The sequence below is a fragment of the Impatiens glandulifera genome, chromosome 2, assembly GCF_907164915.1.
Source record: "Impatiens glandulifera chromosome 2, dImpGla2.1, whole genome shotgun sequence".
Classification (NCBI taxonomy): Eukaryota; Viridiplantae; Streptophyta; class Magnoliopsida; order Ericales; family Balsaminaceae; genus Impatiens; species Impatiens glandulifera.
In genome coordinates, this window is record NC_061863.1 from 59,828,460 (window position 1) to 59,843,218 (window position 14,759).

The 14,759-nt window shown below is 34.9% G+C and overlaps 3 protein-coding genes and 1 non-coding gene across 4 annotated transcripts; 1 reads left to right on the top strand and 3 right to left on the bottom strand.

Annotated features, from left to right (window-relative positions):
• Positions 1-611: 611 nt before the first annotated feature.
• Positions 612-685, bottom strand: TRNAI-AAU. Its single transcript has one exon. It is a non-coding gene; the product is annotated as a tRNA-Ile (tRNA).
• Positions 686-821: 136 nt separating this feature from the next.
• LOC124926476 (alpha/beta hydrolase domain-containing protein 17B-like) lies at positions 822-2,618 on the bottom strand. Its single transcript, XM_047466707.1, has 5 exons — positions 2,039-2,618; positions 1,914-1,950; positions 1,522-1,758; positions 1,399-1,446; positions 822-1,337 (listed from the first exon to the last, which is right to left on the bottom strand). Exons 1-5 carry the CDS (start codon positions 2,341-2,343, stop codon positions 957-959), a joined length of 1,008 nt encoding a protein of 335 aa, XP_047322663.1. The 5' UTR covers positions 2,344-2,618; the 3' UTR covers positions 822-956.
• Positions 2,619-11,460: 8,842 nt separating this feature from the next.
• On the top strand, positions 11,461-13,546 carry LOC124927393 (protein PLASTID MOVEMENT IMPAIRED 2). Its single transcript, XM_047467798.1, has 2 exons — positions 11,461-11,654; positions 11,774-13,546. The coding sequence occupies exons 1-2, from the start codon at positions 11,529-11,531 to the stop codon at positions 13,436-13,438; spliced, it is 1,791 nt and encodes a 596-aa protein (XP_047323754.1). The 5' UTR covers positions 11,461-11,528; the 3' UTR covers positions 13,439-13,546.
• Positions 13,547-13,605: 59 nt separating this feature from the next.
• On the bottom strand, positions 13,606-14,316 carry LOC124927395. Its single transcript, XM_047467800.1, has 2 exons — positions 14,203-14,316; positions 13,606-14,128 (listed from the first exon to the last, which is right to left on the bottom strand). Exons 1-2 carry the CDS (start codon positions 14,216-14,218, stop codon positions 13,722-13,724), a joined length of 423 nt encoding a protein of 140 aa, XP_047323756.1. The 5' UTR covers positions 14,219-14,316; the 3' UTR covers positions 13,606-13,721.
• Between the last annotated feature and the right edge of the window lie 443 nt (positions 14,317-14,759).

Genomic DNA, 14,759 nt, shown 5'->3' on the forward strand with positions numbered 1-14,759 from the left:
AGATCATTTAAATAGAAGGGTCACCCCTATCTCTTAGGGTTACTCAACCACTTTTTAAATAATCCTAGAACGTTTAAATATAACAAATAAATATATATATATATATATATATTATAGATAGGAACTCAAACTAACAGGAGGAAAGCGTTAGGGAATATATATATATATTATAAACAAAAATATATAAATATCAAATAAAATTGACAATTTCAATCGTTTAAACACGACGACAAAACTAATGAAAAAAATACAAAACATATCTTAAGGATAATCGAATTAAGCACAACGTGACAAAACAAATAAACTTTCGTCGGTCCTCACTTAGCCAGCCAACAACAATTCTCGGTCTGAAAAATTCTTTTTTGTTAATTCATATTATTATTAATAATGGTTATATAAAAAAATTCATAAAAAAATTCGAAGTTTTTATATATATTTTTATTTTTTTCGATTAAAATCATTAAAAAAATAGAAAAAAATGATAATAATTCCAAACAAATTCCATTTAGTCCCAAACTTGTTTATAAATTCTTATATAAGTTGTATTATGGTGAAAAAAATACAAAACATATGTTAAGGCTAATTGAATTAAGCACGACAAAACAAATAATTGGCCTATGCAGGTCTCGAACCTGCGACCTTCGCGTTATTAGCACGACGCTCTAACCAACTGAGCTAATAGGCCATTTTGTTTAAATTTGATAATAACTTAGTTATATTTAATAAGTTTCTATATTTTAGTTGAAAATTTATAAATTATGTTCTAGATATAGTTATTTACTAAAATAAAATTTTAAGTGAAAAATGAAAATATTTTGAACTAAGGAATTAAATTGAATCTATAATCATTTGTCTTGTTTATTTAAATCAATAAAAGTAATATAAGAAACAATATGAATAGATAAAATACAATAACTTAATCCTCCCATAATATTCACTTTTTCTCAACAGATTAATCACCAATGTAGGCGGCCCTTTCTTCGCCTAAACATTTCGGCACGATCAGTACTCATCCGAGACTTCTCGGGCACATTCGTCTCCTTGGCCTTCTTTAATCGACTGTCCAAACTGTTCCTAGAAACTTCGGGAAGTGGCTCATAAGCTGCTTTTGAAGAATGTCCACTTTTAAATGATTTGTAATTCTTCTTTGAACCATTTGCATTTGTTTTTGGTTCATTGAGCGAATGAACAAACTTGTTTAGGTGTTTAATATAGTCTCCATAAAGCTCGAGATTACAATGCCCACCCCCCTTTACCCACAAGGGTTCATACTTGTTCTTGCAAAGCTCAAATAGCTCTTTTCCATGAGAACAGTCCACAACTTCATCCGACGTGCCCTGTTTAAGAATAAAAGTAATTACTTTTGATTTCTCGATTGATGATTAATTCGAAACTTACATGAATTATAAGAACCGGACAACTAATCATGACAATCTTGTCTATATTCTGAAAAAACAAATATAACATTAATATTTCAAGATCTTCTTAGTACCATAACAAAATATATAATAACAATTTGACCTTGTAGATGTCAAACCAATATGTCTTCTTCACAGGATATAAAACCCTTAGGCCGGACAGAATCGGACTGTGTAGCACGACTCCTCTCAAGTTTGGGGTCCGAGAAGCTAAATCTATCGTAGGACCACTACCCACAGACTGACCGTATAATATCAATTGACCATCTTTAACTCCATATTTCTCCTTTAAACATTGATAAACCGCTTCAATATCTGCATATGTGCTGCACTCCGTGGGCTGTTGATAACAAATATTGTAAATAATTCTCTTGTCACATATTTACACATCAATTCAATAACAAAATTATGATCATTTTGATATTGTTACTAAAGAACATAATTTAAAAAATGAAAAGAGTTCAAAATGATTTGAAAATAACCCATTAGGCCCACCTTTCCAGTTGATTGTCCATAGCCAGAGTAATCATAACTGCATGAGAACACAAAAAAAATATAATAATGAACAAATTGTTGAGAATCAGATTGAAACTGTTTTGTTTAATGAAATTGTCAAGTACCCAATAAGATTTAAACGCAGTCTGAGGCTCAATTCTACCAAGAGTTCAAACATCTGTCCCAAATCAGCTGCGTTACCATGGGAGTAAAGGACAGTGGCGGATGCTTTTGGTTGTTTGATATGAACCGCGATGATTTCATTACCTCGTCGATTACGAAGCTTCAACACATCTACATCGTCTCTATGAGGAACCTCGGGTATGTAGAATCGACCCGAGTTGGAGTCGTCGGGGATGATTGTGTAAGATGGGGGTGTGGGCGGAAAGAAGGCAAACTTAGAAGCAATAGAGGAAGTGACTCCGCCCATTTCTTGATCTAATTAATTAATTGGGAAAACAAAAATGGAGATGGGAAGATAGATTGAAGGGAATTTGGAGATGGTAAAATGCAGTAGGGAACGTGTGTGCTGCGGTGTATGGGAGCCCACTGGTTCCCGATGGAGTCCGACCATGATTGTGATGAGGAGGGTCCTCTGCTTTATTATTGAAATGGGTGGGACATGTTTTTTCCCATGTTAGAAGTTTTTTCATTGTATCTTTCTAACGGATGGATTTTTGGAGTTTCTCTTTTGTTTTTGTTGTTTTTTTTAATAGCTAATTTTTTTTTTATTCAAACTTCAGTTCATCAACAAATAATAATTTATTTGGTGGATAGTGGATACCCCTCCAATATATTGGTAGAAATTACATAAAGTAAAAAGTAAAACAATTTTATCAAGAAAATCAATAATAAAACTTCAAAACAATAACAAAGAAGAGAATCCTATAACTTAGTCACAAGGATTTGATCTCGTCTCTTCTAGTCTACGGAAAAAAAATGTAGATATTATCCGTCTCCTTGCGGACTTGGATTCGAGTCCAACGATTCTTGTTCGTGACAGTGAGATCAGCTGAAAACTTCATTTGTTTTTTTTAATGACTTTATTTTTATTTATTAATTTCATTTTTTTAAAATGTGGTTTTTTTATTAATACATTTTTTTTAAATATAAAAAAATGGTTAAAAGTTAAAACTAGTCTAAGAAACAATTCAGTTAACTTATCACATAATTTGCATAAATTATTCAATTTAATTGAAAAACAGATTCATGTAAAAAAAATCATAATATATATTCATCTTGAAAATTCAACAAAAATTAGTAATAATTTTTATTTAATTTTATAAGATTTGATATTTAAAAATTAAATATTTTTTTATTTTTATCTAGGCGAAGTTATAATGAGTATGCATGGTCTAAGTTAATTTCCTATATTAAAATAAAATGTTTTGTACAATATTTTGTTTAGGCTATGATTTAGATTATGTTGTGTTGCTTCATTTAATATTAAAAAATATTATTAACTTATTTTAAATTAGAATAATTTTTATATGGTGTATTTAAAAAAAAATATGATTTAAATTATTTTTTAAATGTTTGCAATATAATTTGAACACCTTTTGATTAAAGATGATACAAATTTGAAATAATGTGTTTAAAGAGGAGGATAGGGGAGGGAATTTAAGGGAGATAATGATGTGTCACTCACTAGGTTTGAAAAATGATAAAAGGTGAGGAGACAGAAGAGAGAGTAATTTTGTTATTTTTTTGGCTAATCAAATTGTGTCACATCATTCTTTCCCAATTCTCCGTTCAAATTCTCTCCCAATCATTTCTTTTAGTTTAAATAAAAAAGAAAGCAAACAAGAAAATTATTTGAGGTCTTTTCACCCGGCCCAAATACAATACAAATGTTATGCTTTGAAAGGGAAAAGTAGCAAAGTCTTTTTCTTTCCTCAAGAAAGTTGGACACTAAGAACCAAGTTTTATTGGACCAAGATCCCGAAGAATAAGGCCCAAACTAAAGCATATTTTTGTTTTGGGCTTGGACCTAGGACCTTACCTTTGATTATTCTGTATTAATTGAAGTTATAAAAATTAATCAATGTTTAATATATTATGATTTACAAGTGTAATTGAATAATTTCTTTTAAGGATAAAGGTCATAGTCAAGGTACTTAGACTTATGATTGATCAAAGTCAGACCACTCGCAGGAGCACCCTACTCCTAAGCTCTCGTATGATCTCTTTCTATGTGTGTCTGCAAGACAATAATTATTCCTTTTTCTCTTTTTAATCTATTAGTTTATCAATCAACTTAGTATATTACTTAGTTTCGGAAACAATGTAAACACGATATTGATAATGTAACATGTAACAACTAACTCTTTCAATCTCATAAAACTTGTACATTAATTTTTATAATGAATATGACAAGTTATTGAGGATATTCTAGATTATTGAAGACTTTCAACCTGGTTGGTTAGTTGGTTGGTTGAATTTAAATGAAATGAGACAACACATTGAATTGTAAAAATGTGGGTGTAAGTAATTAAATTCTTATCTTGTTTTTAATGCTTCCAATAAGCTATTATTGCTGATTGTAACTGTAATATGAGTACGACAACTCTTTATGATACAATAATAAATACAGCCCATGGCCATGCATGTAGATTATTATTTACAATTAAGGAGGATTAATGATAAAATTAATGAAATTTTTTTTTTTTTTTTTTAATTTTTGTATACCAACAAAGACGACATGACCAATGATAGTACTGTTTTCTTTCCTATGCCCCAACAAGACAAACATGTTGTCTTTTTCAATTCTCTTCCCATTTTGGAGCTTTCTACTGTATTTCAATGTCCTCTCTAATATTCGACCCCACTCATTCACATCTTTTTTATGCTCAATAATTTTGCCCTATTTTAATTAAAAGCCATAGAATAAATCTTATTATTATATTCTATTCAAATAAGACTCTTAATAATAATTCTTATTATAAACAGCGAAGAACTCAGGATTTCGACCTAGGGTAGGTTTGAAAAAAAACTAAGGTAAGCTTAAAATAATAACGAAATTTTTTTGAAAAAAATAAATATATAAAAGTAAAGTTTTATCCTTTTTTTAATAATTAGATAAAAAAAACAATGAATTATATTAATTTAAAAAAATAAAAATAAAGGTAATGTCATATTTCTACCGTAAAAAAAAATATATTTTTTTTGGGGTAGAATTCAGCCCACCCGAACTCTTACCTAGATTCGTCCCTGATTATAAAGTATTAGAACATTTGTTTTTATATATAAATATATATATATAGTTACTTTTTCATATTGTTAATTTTATTCTATATTGAAAAACTAGTTTTTAAATATATTTAAGTTAAAGTGAGTATAAAATCATGTTAGCATGTTACATATAAACAAATAAAAAAAATATAATAATTGTTGAAATTGAGTTGATGGGTCAGGCCCAATTAAATAGGCCCAATTAACTAAAGTGTCAAAGACTTAAGTTTGTTAAGTTTGTTAAGTTAGTTAGAACAAGTTGTTTATATATATATATGAGTAATTCACACAAGGTGGTTAGAGATTTTAGAGGTGTGAGTGATATATATAAAGAACGAGGTGTAACTGAAACGTTTAATTGTGATAGTGGAATCGAGTTCATAACAGAGCTCGACGGAGACGTAGACCATCTTTTTTGGGTCGAACTCCGATATCAAATCTTGTGTTGTTTTATTGGTTTCTTGCTGTTATATTTCTTAGTTCTTTGATTGATTAAGAGGGAAATTCCCTACAGTGGTATCAGAGCTCGGTTTGGGCAAGATTAGAATCAATCTTGAAGAATCTTGAAGAATCTTGGAAAGGTCTTTAATGCTGGCTAGTGATACGGATAAGGAAGATTCCGGCTCAGGCGCAGAAAGAGACAAAGTGGACAAGGTTCAATATTATACAAGAAAGAGATCAACACAGAAAACAGTACCTTGGGAATTCCAGTGGCAGTCCATCTCAAGCATGAAGACTGACATTGACAAATTCGATGGCAATGGAGATTTTCGCATTTGGCAGCGGAAAATCAGGGCTCTCTTGGCACAGCAGCATCTTCTGCGAACTCTAGAAGAACCAGTCTCATGGCCACTAGAGATGAATAAAGATCAAAAGATCGAGATGACAGAGACAGCGATTGGTACAATCATTTTCCATCTCTCAGATTCTGTAATCCGGTTGATAGACAATGAGAAGACTCCGGCATCGATGTGGAGGCGCCTAGACGAGCTGTTCCAATCCAAATCTTTGATCAACAAGATTTACTTGAAGGAAAGGTTGTTCAGTTACAAAATGATGCAAGAAAAGACTCTTACTCAAAATCTTGATGAGTTCTTGAAACTCAATATCGAGTTGGCAAACTCAGGCGAGAACGAAGCAATGAGCAATGAAAACCAGGCAATAATAATCCTCAACTCTCTTCCCGAATCCTACAAAGAAGTCCGTAATGCAATCAAATATGGACGAACAAGTATCACTCTTGAAGAGGTGATTTCGGCATTGAAGTCGAGAGAGCTGGAATTAAAAACAGAAAAGAAAGCGAGTTCGAATGGTGAGAATTATATGGCCAAAGGGAAAAACTTCTTCAAAGGGCAACCTCGCACCAATAACAAATCGAAAGACAAGAAAAGCAAAACATCACAATCAGAATCTACGGAAACAAGAAAATGCTATCATTGTGGAAAGGTTGGTCATCTTCGAAACCACTGCTATAGCTGGCTAAAAGATAACAAGAAAAAGCAAGTGGAAACTAAAGAATCAGCGAATTATGGTGATGGCTATGATAGTGGAGAGGTCTTAATGGCGTCAATGGAAGATACTAAGAGGGACTGGGTTCTTGATTCCGGTTGTACTTTCCACATGACGTACAGAAAAGATTGGATCTCTAATTTCCAGAAACTGAGTGGTTGCAAGGTGCTGATGGGAAATAGCAATGCATGTCAAGTAGAAGGTATTGGAGATGTCAGCATAAAAATGTTCGATGGTGTTGTAAGGGTTCTGAAACAAGTCAGGTTTGTGCCTCAGCTGTCACGAAACCTCGTTTCTCTCGGGATTCTTGATGACTTGGGATACACAAATCAGATAGTGTCGGGGAAGATGAAGATAATGAAGGAAAACAGGTTAATGATGCAAGGTATCAAACAAGAAGGTTTGTATCAGCTGATTGGTGAGACTGTGTCGAGACAGTCTGCACTTGTAGTTTTAGATGAAGACAAGAAGGCCACGATATGGCATCGGAGGCTCGGTCACATCAGTGAGAAAGGTTTGCAGATTCTCAGCGACAAGAATATATTAGGCTCAGATAGAGTCAAGGGTCTAAACTTTTGCGAGCATTGCGTGTTAGGCAAGCAACATCGGCAGAAATTTAAAACCGGGGTTCATAAGTCTAAGGGCGTGTTGGAGTATGTCCATTCAGACTTATGGGGTCCTGAGAAAACATCGACGCATGGAGGTAACTCGTATTTCTTGTCAATCGTAGATGATTATTCTCGTAAAGTATGGGTTTATCTATTGAAACACAAAAGTGATGCTTTTGAGAAGTTCAAAACATGGCAGACTTTGGTTGAGAATCTGACAGGTAGAAAATTAAAGATCCTAAGAACAGATAATGGGTTAGAGTTTTGCAACGAAGTGTTTGATAGTCATTGTCGTGAGCTAGGGGTTCAAAGACATAGAACAGTTCGATCCACACCCCAGCAAAACGGAGTTGCTGAGCGAATGAATCGAACTTTGTTAGATAAGTCTCGATGCATGCTTTTCGGGGCAGGTTTGTCCAAGTCCTTCTGGGGAGAAGCTGTAATAACAGCAGCATATTTAGTGAATCGATGTCCGTCGACAGCAATTGAGTTCAAAACTCCTGAAGAAATGTGGACAGGTAAGCCTCCAGATTTGTCTCATCTTAGACCATTTGGATGTACAGCCTTCGCTCATCAAAAAGAAGGCAAGTTAGAACCAAAAAGTGTGAAATGTGTGTTTCTTGGGTATCCTCAAGGAGTGAAAGGTTATAGGCTGTGGTTAAAACAGTCTGGTGGTTTTAAAACCATAAACAGCAGGGACGTTGTATTCAATGAAGAGGAGTTTGTGTGTCTCTCTCAGAATCAATCTAATCAAGGTGACTTGGGTAAAAGCGAGCAGGGGACTGGTCAAGTGGAGATTAATGCAGGGGATCATGGTCAGGTGGAGCCATTGATTTCAGATCAAGACACTGAAATGGTTGCTGATAATCAGAAGGAATTTACTGGTACAGATGTTGAACCTGTTGTGGCACAAGACGAGGAAATTACAGCTCAGTCGGAAGCTAGTTATCAACTCGCAAGGGACAGAGAAAGGAGGCAACCAAAACCCATCCAGAGGTATGGGTTCTCAGCTTATACCGATATGTTGGCATATGCGTTTATGACAGCAGTTGAGTTAAACAAAACTGAGCCGGAAGATTTCAAAGAAGCTTTGAGTTCTAGTGATAGATCCAAGTGGATGGAAGCTATGAAGGAAGAAATGAATTCACTTTATAAGAATTCAACTTGGGAGATTGTTCCAAGGCCTGTCAAACAATCTGTAATCAAGTGCAGGTGGATCTATAAGATCAAGGAAGGTATTTCGATTCAGGAGGGGGTCAAGTACAAAGCAAGATTAGTTGCTAAAGGGTTCTCTCAAAAGGAAGGAGTGGACTATAATGAGATCTTCTCACCAGTTGTTAAGTACAAAACCATTCGGATAATGCTCTCGCTGGTAACTCAGTTCGATCTTGAGTTAGAACAAATGGATGTCAAGACTGCGTTTCTTCATGGAAATTTAGAGGAAACCATCTACATGGAGCAGCCAGAAGGGTTCAAAGTTCAGCAAGAGAAGAACATGGTGTGTTTGCTTAGGAAGTCGTTATATGGACTCAAACAATCACCAAGGCAGTGGTACTTACGGTTTGATGCGTTTATTACTCAACAAGGCTTTATGAGGAGTAGCTATGATACTTGTTTATACTTTAGAGGGAAGAATATACTTGAAGCTGATTATCTTCTGCTATATGTAGATGATATGCTACTAATCAGCAAAGAAGCTTCAAGTGTGAAGAAGTTGAAAATTGTTCTAAGTTCCGAGTTCGATATGAAAGACTTAGGCAAAGCTGCTAAGATTCTTGGGATAAGGATTAAGAGAGACAGGAAGAATGGTGTAATGACTCTCGGCCAGCAAGGGTATCTCGAGAAGGTGATTGACAAGTTCGAAATTCGAGGAGCCAAGCCAGCAAAGTTGCCGATCACGAATCAGTATCTGATGTCGTCTGTGAACTCGGCAAAAACCAGGTCAGATCAGACTTACATGGAAAAGATTCCGTATTCAAGTGCAGTTGGGTCTGTGATGTACTCAATGGTCTGTACCAGGCCAGACTTGGCACATGCGATTAGTGTCTTGAGCAGGTTTATGGCGAGTCCAGGCCGTGAACATTGGCTCGCAATGAAGTGGTTACTAAGATACATAGCCTCGACTACTAATGTGGGGATATGTTACAAGAAAAGAAGTGGAGCAGATGTTAGTGTAATTGGTTACGTGGACTCAGACTATGCAGGAGATAAAGACTCAAGGAAATCAACTTCAGCTTTCTATTTTTTGGTGAACGGTAACTGTATCAGTTGGAAGAGCCAGTTGCAATCAGTAGTGGCCTTATCAACAACAGAAGCCGAATATATCGCAGCAACTGAAGCTGTAAAGGAAGCAATGTGGATTCAGGGTCTGCTGCAAGAACTGAAGGTGTTCGAAGGACCTGCGACGGTGTTCACAGATAGCCAAAGTGCACTACACTTGTGCAAGAATCCCGTGTTCCATGACAGAACAAAACACGTGGATATCAAGCACCATTTCATTCGAGAGAAGATAGCACAAGGGGTGGTTTCAATCAACAAGGTTAGAACAGAAGATAACCCGGCTGATGTTGGAACCAAGGTACTACCTCTAAGTAAATTCAGACATTGTTTGGATTTGCTTAGAGTTCAAGATATTTAGTGCAATGAAGGCTTCGAGCAATGAAGTGATGAACATATTCGATTTCACTAGAACAAGAGAAGGACCCTTCAACCCAAGGTGGAGATTGTTGAAATTGAGTTGATGGGTCAGGCCCAATTAAATAGGCCCAATTAACTAAAGTGTCAAAGACTTAAGTTTGTTAAGTTTGTTAAGTTAGTTAGAACAAGTTGTTTATATATATATATGAGTAATTCACACAAGGTGGTTAGAGATTTTAGAGGTGTGAGTGATATATATAAAGAACGAGGTGTAACTGAAACGTTTAATTGTGATAGTGGAATCGAGTTCATAACAGAGCTCGACGGAGACGTAGACCATCTTTTTTGGGTCGAACTCCGATATCAAATCTTGTGTTGTTTTATTGGTTTCTTGCTGTTATATTTCTTAGTTCTTTGATTGATTAAGAGGGAAATTCCCTACAATAATATATATTTATTTATAACGAGAAGGTCACAAATAAAGACATAAGTGGTTATCTATGTTTAACGTCAACATACAAACATTAAAAAAAAATGAGTGATCCAAAATATATCAAATAAAGTCAAAACAAAATGAGGGATAAATATTAGAGAAAATAACAATGAAACAAAATATTCACCAACTAGCAATAAAAATAACAATAATTAACTAGTCTGAAAATATTTTTAAAAAAAATTACTCATAAATTCTTGACGCTCTCTACTTTTCCCGAAGATAATTTTTTTTTAATAATAATAATAATAATAATAATGAAACTGGTAGATGGTTGAGATTAAACCAAAGGTAAATTTCATCTTTAAGATTTTTGTTTCATTTTCTAGGCTAATTATTTTATTTTCAATGTCATTTTAATATGATTGTACTAACAATGATCTTATTGTTTGTCCTTAATATGTTAGGCTTAGTTTGAAAGCAACATTTAATGATCATTAATAGTTTATTTTCTTAAATAATTTAGACAGATGGATAACTCATTGATCTTCCCTCGATTTTATCTTTGATAGAGTTCGTGAAATTCAGTCACTCTACTTGCTGTCTCGTCTTGAAGATCTCCGTACTCGATAAAATTTGATATTTTTGTTTGATTCATTGGTGAAGTTAAAATGTTTTATTTCAATTATTGTAATGTTTTTGTCGTTGAATTTAAACGACTATCATTTATATCATTTTGCATGGAATATATTTAAGAAAAAATAATTATCATTTTAAAAATATTAATAATAACGATAATATCTTGATCAATTCACATAAATAATTAAATAAAATATTTTTTCATCAAAAAAATATTTATTTTTCTAATCTTATTATTGTTTATCCTAAAACCAACGTAGCCATATCATGGGTTAATATTATCTTTATAAGTGTTTTAACTTAGTACTATATTAATACAAAATTCAACATACAAAAAAAAAAGGTAAAAAATAATATCCGGTACGGCTAGCGATAGTGTCAATAAAAGCAATCTTAACCAATCATCAGCCGTTCATTCTCCTCCATTGGATTTATTATTTTATTTTTCACTTTTATTTAATTTAAGCACAATTTCTCAACGTCTCTCGTCTTCCAGCCTAGGATTATCAGTCACCCCCTTCTTCTTCCTCTGCCATTTTCAGCCTTCTAATTCTGATAATGGAAAATGCCCGCGATCAGTTTGATAACAGGAAGATGACTGGTTCATCAGTTAAAGAAATCATTAATGTCCATGGAGATCGAGAATCAATGAAGGAAGAAGATTCACACAGACATTTCTCAGAGGTACATCAATGGCTTCCCCTAGCTACCTATGACATTTACTCAAACTCTTATATGTTAGAACTTATGATGTATGAAAATAGAGAGATGGGTTGATCTTATTTCGTCCTATTATTAATCAGTTATCGTCTTCAAAGACCAGAGAGCTTCATTTCGCTAAGAGGGACATCGGCCGTCTTAAGGAGATCAAACGGGTTGCAGAGACAACAACAGCTCATGCTGAATCCGACCTATTCAATGCGAAGAAGACGGTTAGTGATTTGACTTCGGGAATCCAGGAAATCAATTTCAGGACCAAGTTTCAGAGGAAACGCGACAACAACTCCAATGGGGGTCGGCGATACGCAGAAATCATGAATGAATTGGAGCAAGTGAAGCGTGAACTTAGCAAACTCAAGCTAGACATGGCGGTCATCTTGGAGGAGAAGAATAGAGCAGAGAAAACGTCCCGAGATGCTTTGCTGAAGATGAAATCCAACTCGACCTCCATGGAAACCATCCGAAGAGAGATTGAGTTTGTTAATGAAGAACAGGTTCTAGTGGAATTGGCTAGGATTGAGGCTGCCAAAGAATTGGCAGCCATTGAATCTCAAAGGAAAGAAGAAGAAGCCAGATTATCAGCAAAAGTAGAGGATAAGAGAAAGAAAATGGCTGAAATGTCCAGAGAAATCGAGAGCTCGAAGGAGGTTGAAGCAAAGCTAGCGATCACTACGTCCGACATCAATATGTTGCAGACTCAGCTTGAATTGGTGAGGGAAATGGATAAAATGGAGAGTTTAGGAGAGGAAAAGTCGACAGAGATGAAGTCGGTTTCTGAAGAACTTGAGGCTGCAAAGAAAGAGCTTGCTTCTGTAAAAGCAGAAGGGTTTCAGTTCATGACATCCATGGATATTATCAGAGATGAACTCAAGCATGTCATGGAAGAAATCGACCGCCTGAAGAAAACAGAAGACAAGGCAGATTTAAAGATTCAGAATTTGAATTCAAAGCTCATAAGAGCGAAAGGGAAGCTTGAAGTTGTGACATCGGCAGAGGAGAAGACCAAATCGCTTGTTTCGAACCTCGCAGTCACCCTCGAACAATTGAGAACCGAAACCGAGGCAGCGGAGAAAGAGAGAGATCTAGTAAACGAAGAAACAGAAAACATCAAGGCCGAGATTCAGAAATCAGAGGCTGATATAGACTTAACAGAGGTAAGATTGCAGGCTGCGATTCAAGAACTTGAAGCTGTTAAAACATCGGAAGCTATGGCTTTGGAGAATCTAAAACACCTTGTGGAGAGTTCAATGAGATCAAGAGCTTCCACTTCAAAGCAAAGTTCGGAGATAACAATTTCGAATTTGGAATACGAGTATTTAACAGGGCGAGCCAAGGGAGCAGAGGAAATAGCTGATAAGAAAGTTGCAGCTTCTCGGGCATGGATCGAAGCACTAAAGGCGAGCGAGAAAGAGATGGTAATGAAAACCGAGATGGCTCAAAAGAATGTTAATGAAATGAGGGCTAAAGAGGAGAATGAAACCAGCAAAACTTTGAAGTCTCTTACAGCTACGAAAATGGTTGAAGAAGAATTATGGAATTGGAAAGAGCAATCTGAGAAGAACGTTGAATTGGGAAAACGGAGATCCTCGGTGAACATGACACCTGCTAGAAGGGCGAGGTTTCGAAAGGTTTCTTCACCTGGTTTTCGAGTAATGCCGAGATCTAATTCAACCGTGGCTAGGCGGAAGAAAAATGGTATTCCCCATTTGACAAGGTTGTTCAGTGGGAAGAGTGGAGAGCAAGAATGAGTCTTGATACATATGAATTCAGATCAAAATGAAAAACCTGTCAATAAATTTATGAGTTTGATAAGAGATCAAATGTTTATATTGGAGACAATGAATTTGGGGTTATAATAAAATATGTTCAATAAATTTATGAGTTTGATAAGAGATCAAATGTTTATATTGGAGACAATGAATTTGGGGTTATAATAAAATATGTTTGAAAATAATTTAAAAAATATGTTATCATATATACCCAATATTGTTTCACAATTTATTTATCTCATTGATTAAATTCTCTATGAGATCATTTCACCCATTGTTTCTCCTTCTCATTGGTAATTGGGACTCGAGGTTCGGACCTAAGGCTTCCGGCCCAATCGAATTTCTTCGCCTTGGCACGGACCATGACATGCCCACTCTCAGCCGAACTTGAAGTACGAGGACGTGCATTTTCACGACCATTCTTCTTGTTCTCGTCAATCTCCACTTTTGTGGCACCTTCCATCCTTATGGTAATACTCACTTGAGTGATTGCTTCTTCCTCATTTGCTAGACTACCATGTTTCCTTTCCTTTTCGCGCAAGTAAAACCGATGCAAACGCAACGCCAATCGATAGATTCCGTCTTTGATCTCTTCCTCCAAATCCCTCTCAATTTCCTTCTCTAGCTCCCCACGAATTCTCACCTCCTCAACAGACATGGTGGTTGTCCCTTCAAGTCCCCATATAGATAAATCAATAAAAAAAACATTAGAAATAGTTAATTTTGTCTATATAATGTATTACCCTCTTGATCAAACATGGTTTATTGACGTCTTAGAAGTTGATTCCTGCAAAACCCAAATGGGATTAGTCAATAAAAATGAGATCTTGATCATTAGAATCCAGAGAACGAACTGTTGAATGCTTTTGATTCTTGAGCAAAGTAAGTCCTTTTTAAGTACTTGGTTCATGACAATGACTTTGAATATGGGTCTTATGTAAGAGTTTAATTCAGGTAGAATGATTAGGAGAACGTATGTCCGTTAATAGCCGTTATTCCAGAGGGATAATTCAAATTTAAGCTCCAAACATGTCTGCCATAAGTGGGCAGTTAATTGGTATTAATTTGAAAGAGATTATAACAGGGAGAAAATATATATTTTGGAAGTAAATAAACAAAGTGCTTTGCTTTGAAGGAAAAAATAACATGTTCTGTTTTGGGTTGACCTTAAAGCACAATCAATTCAGTACATCTTCAAACACATGATAATAATATTAAACAAATAAGTCACAGTCATCGATCTAGATTATTTTCTAATGTACAATTAGTTTGCTAAATAATATGATTCAAATTGAACTAA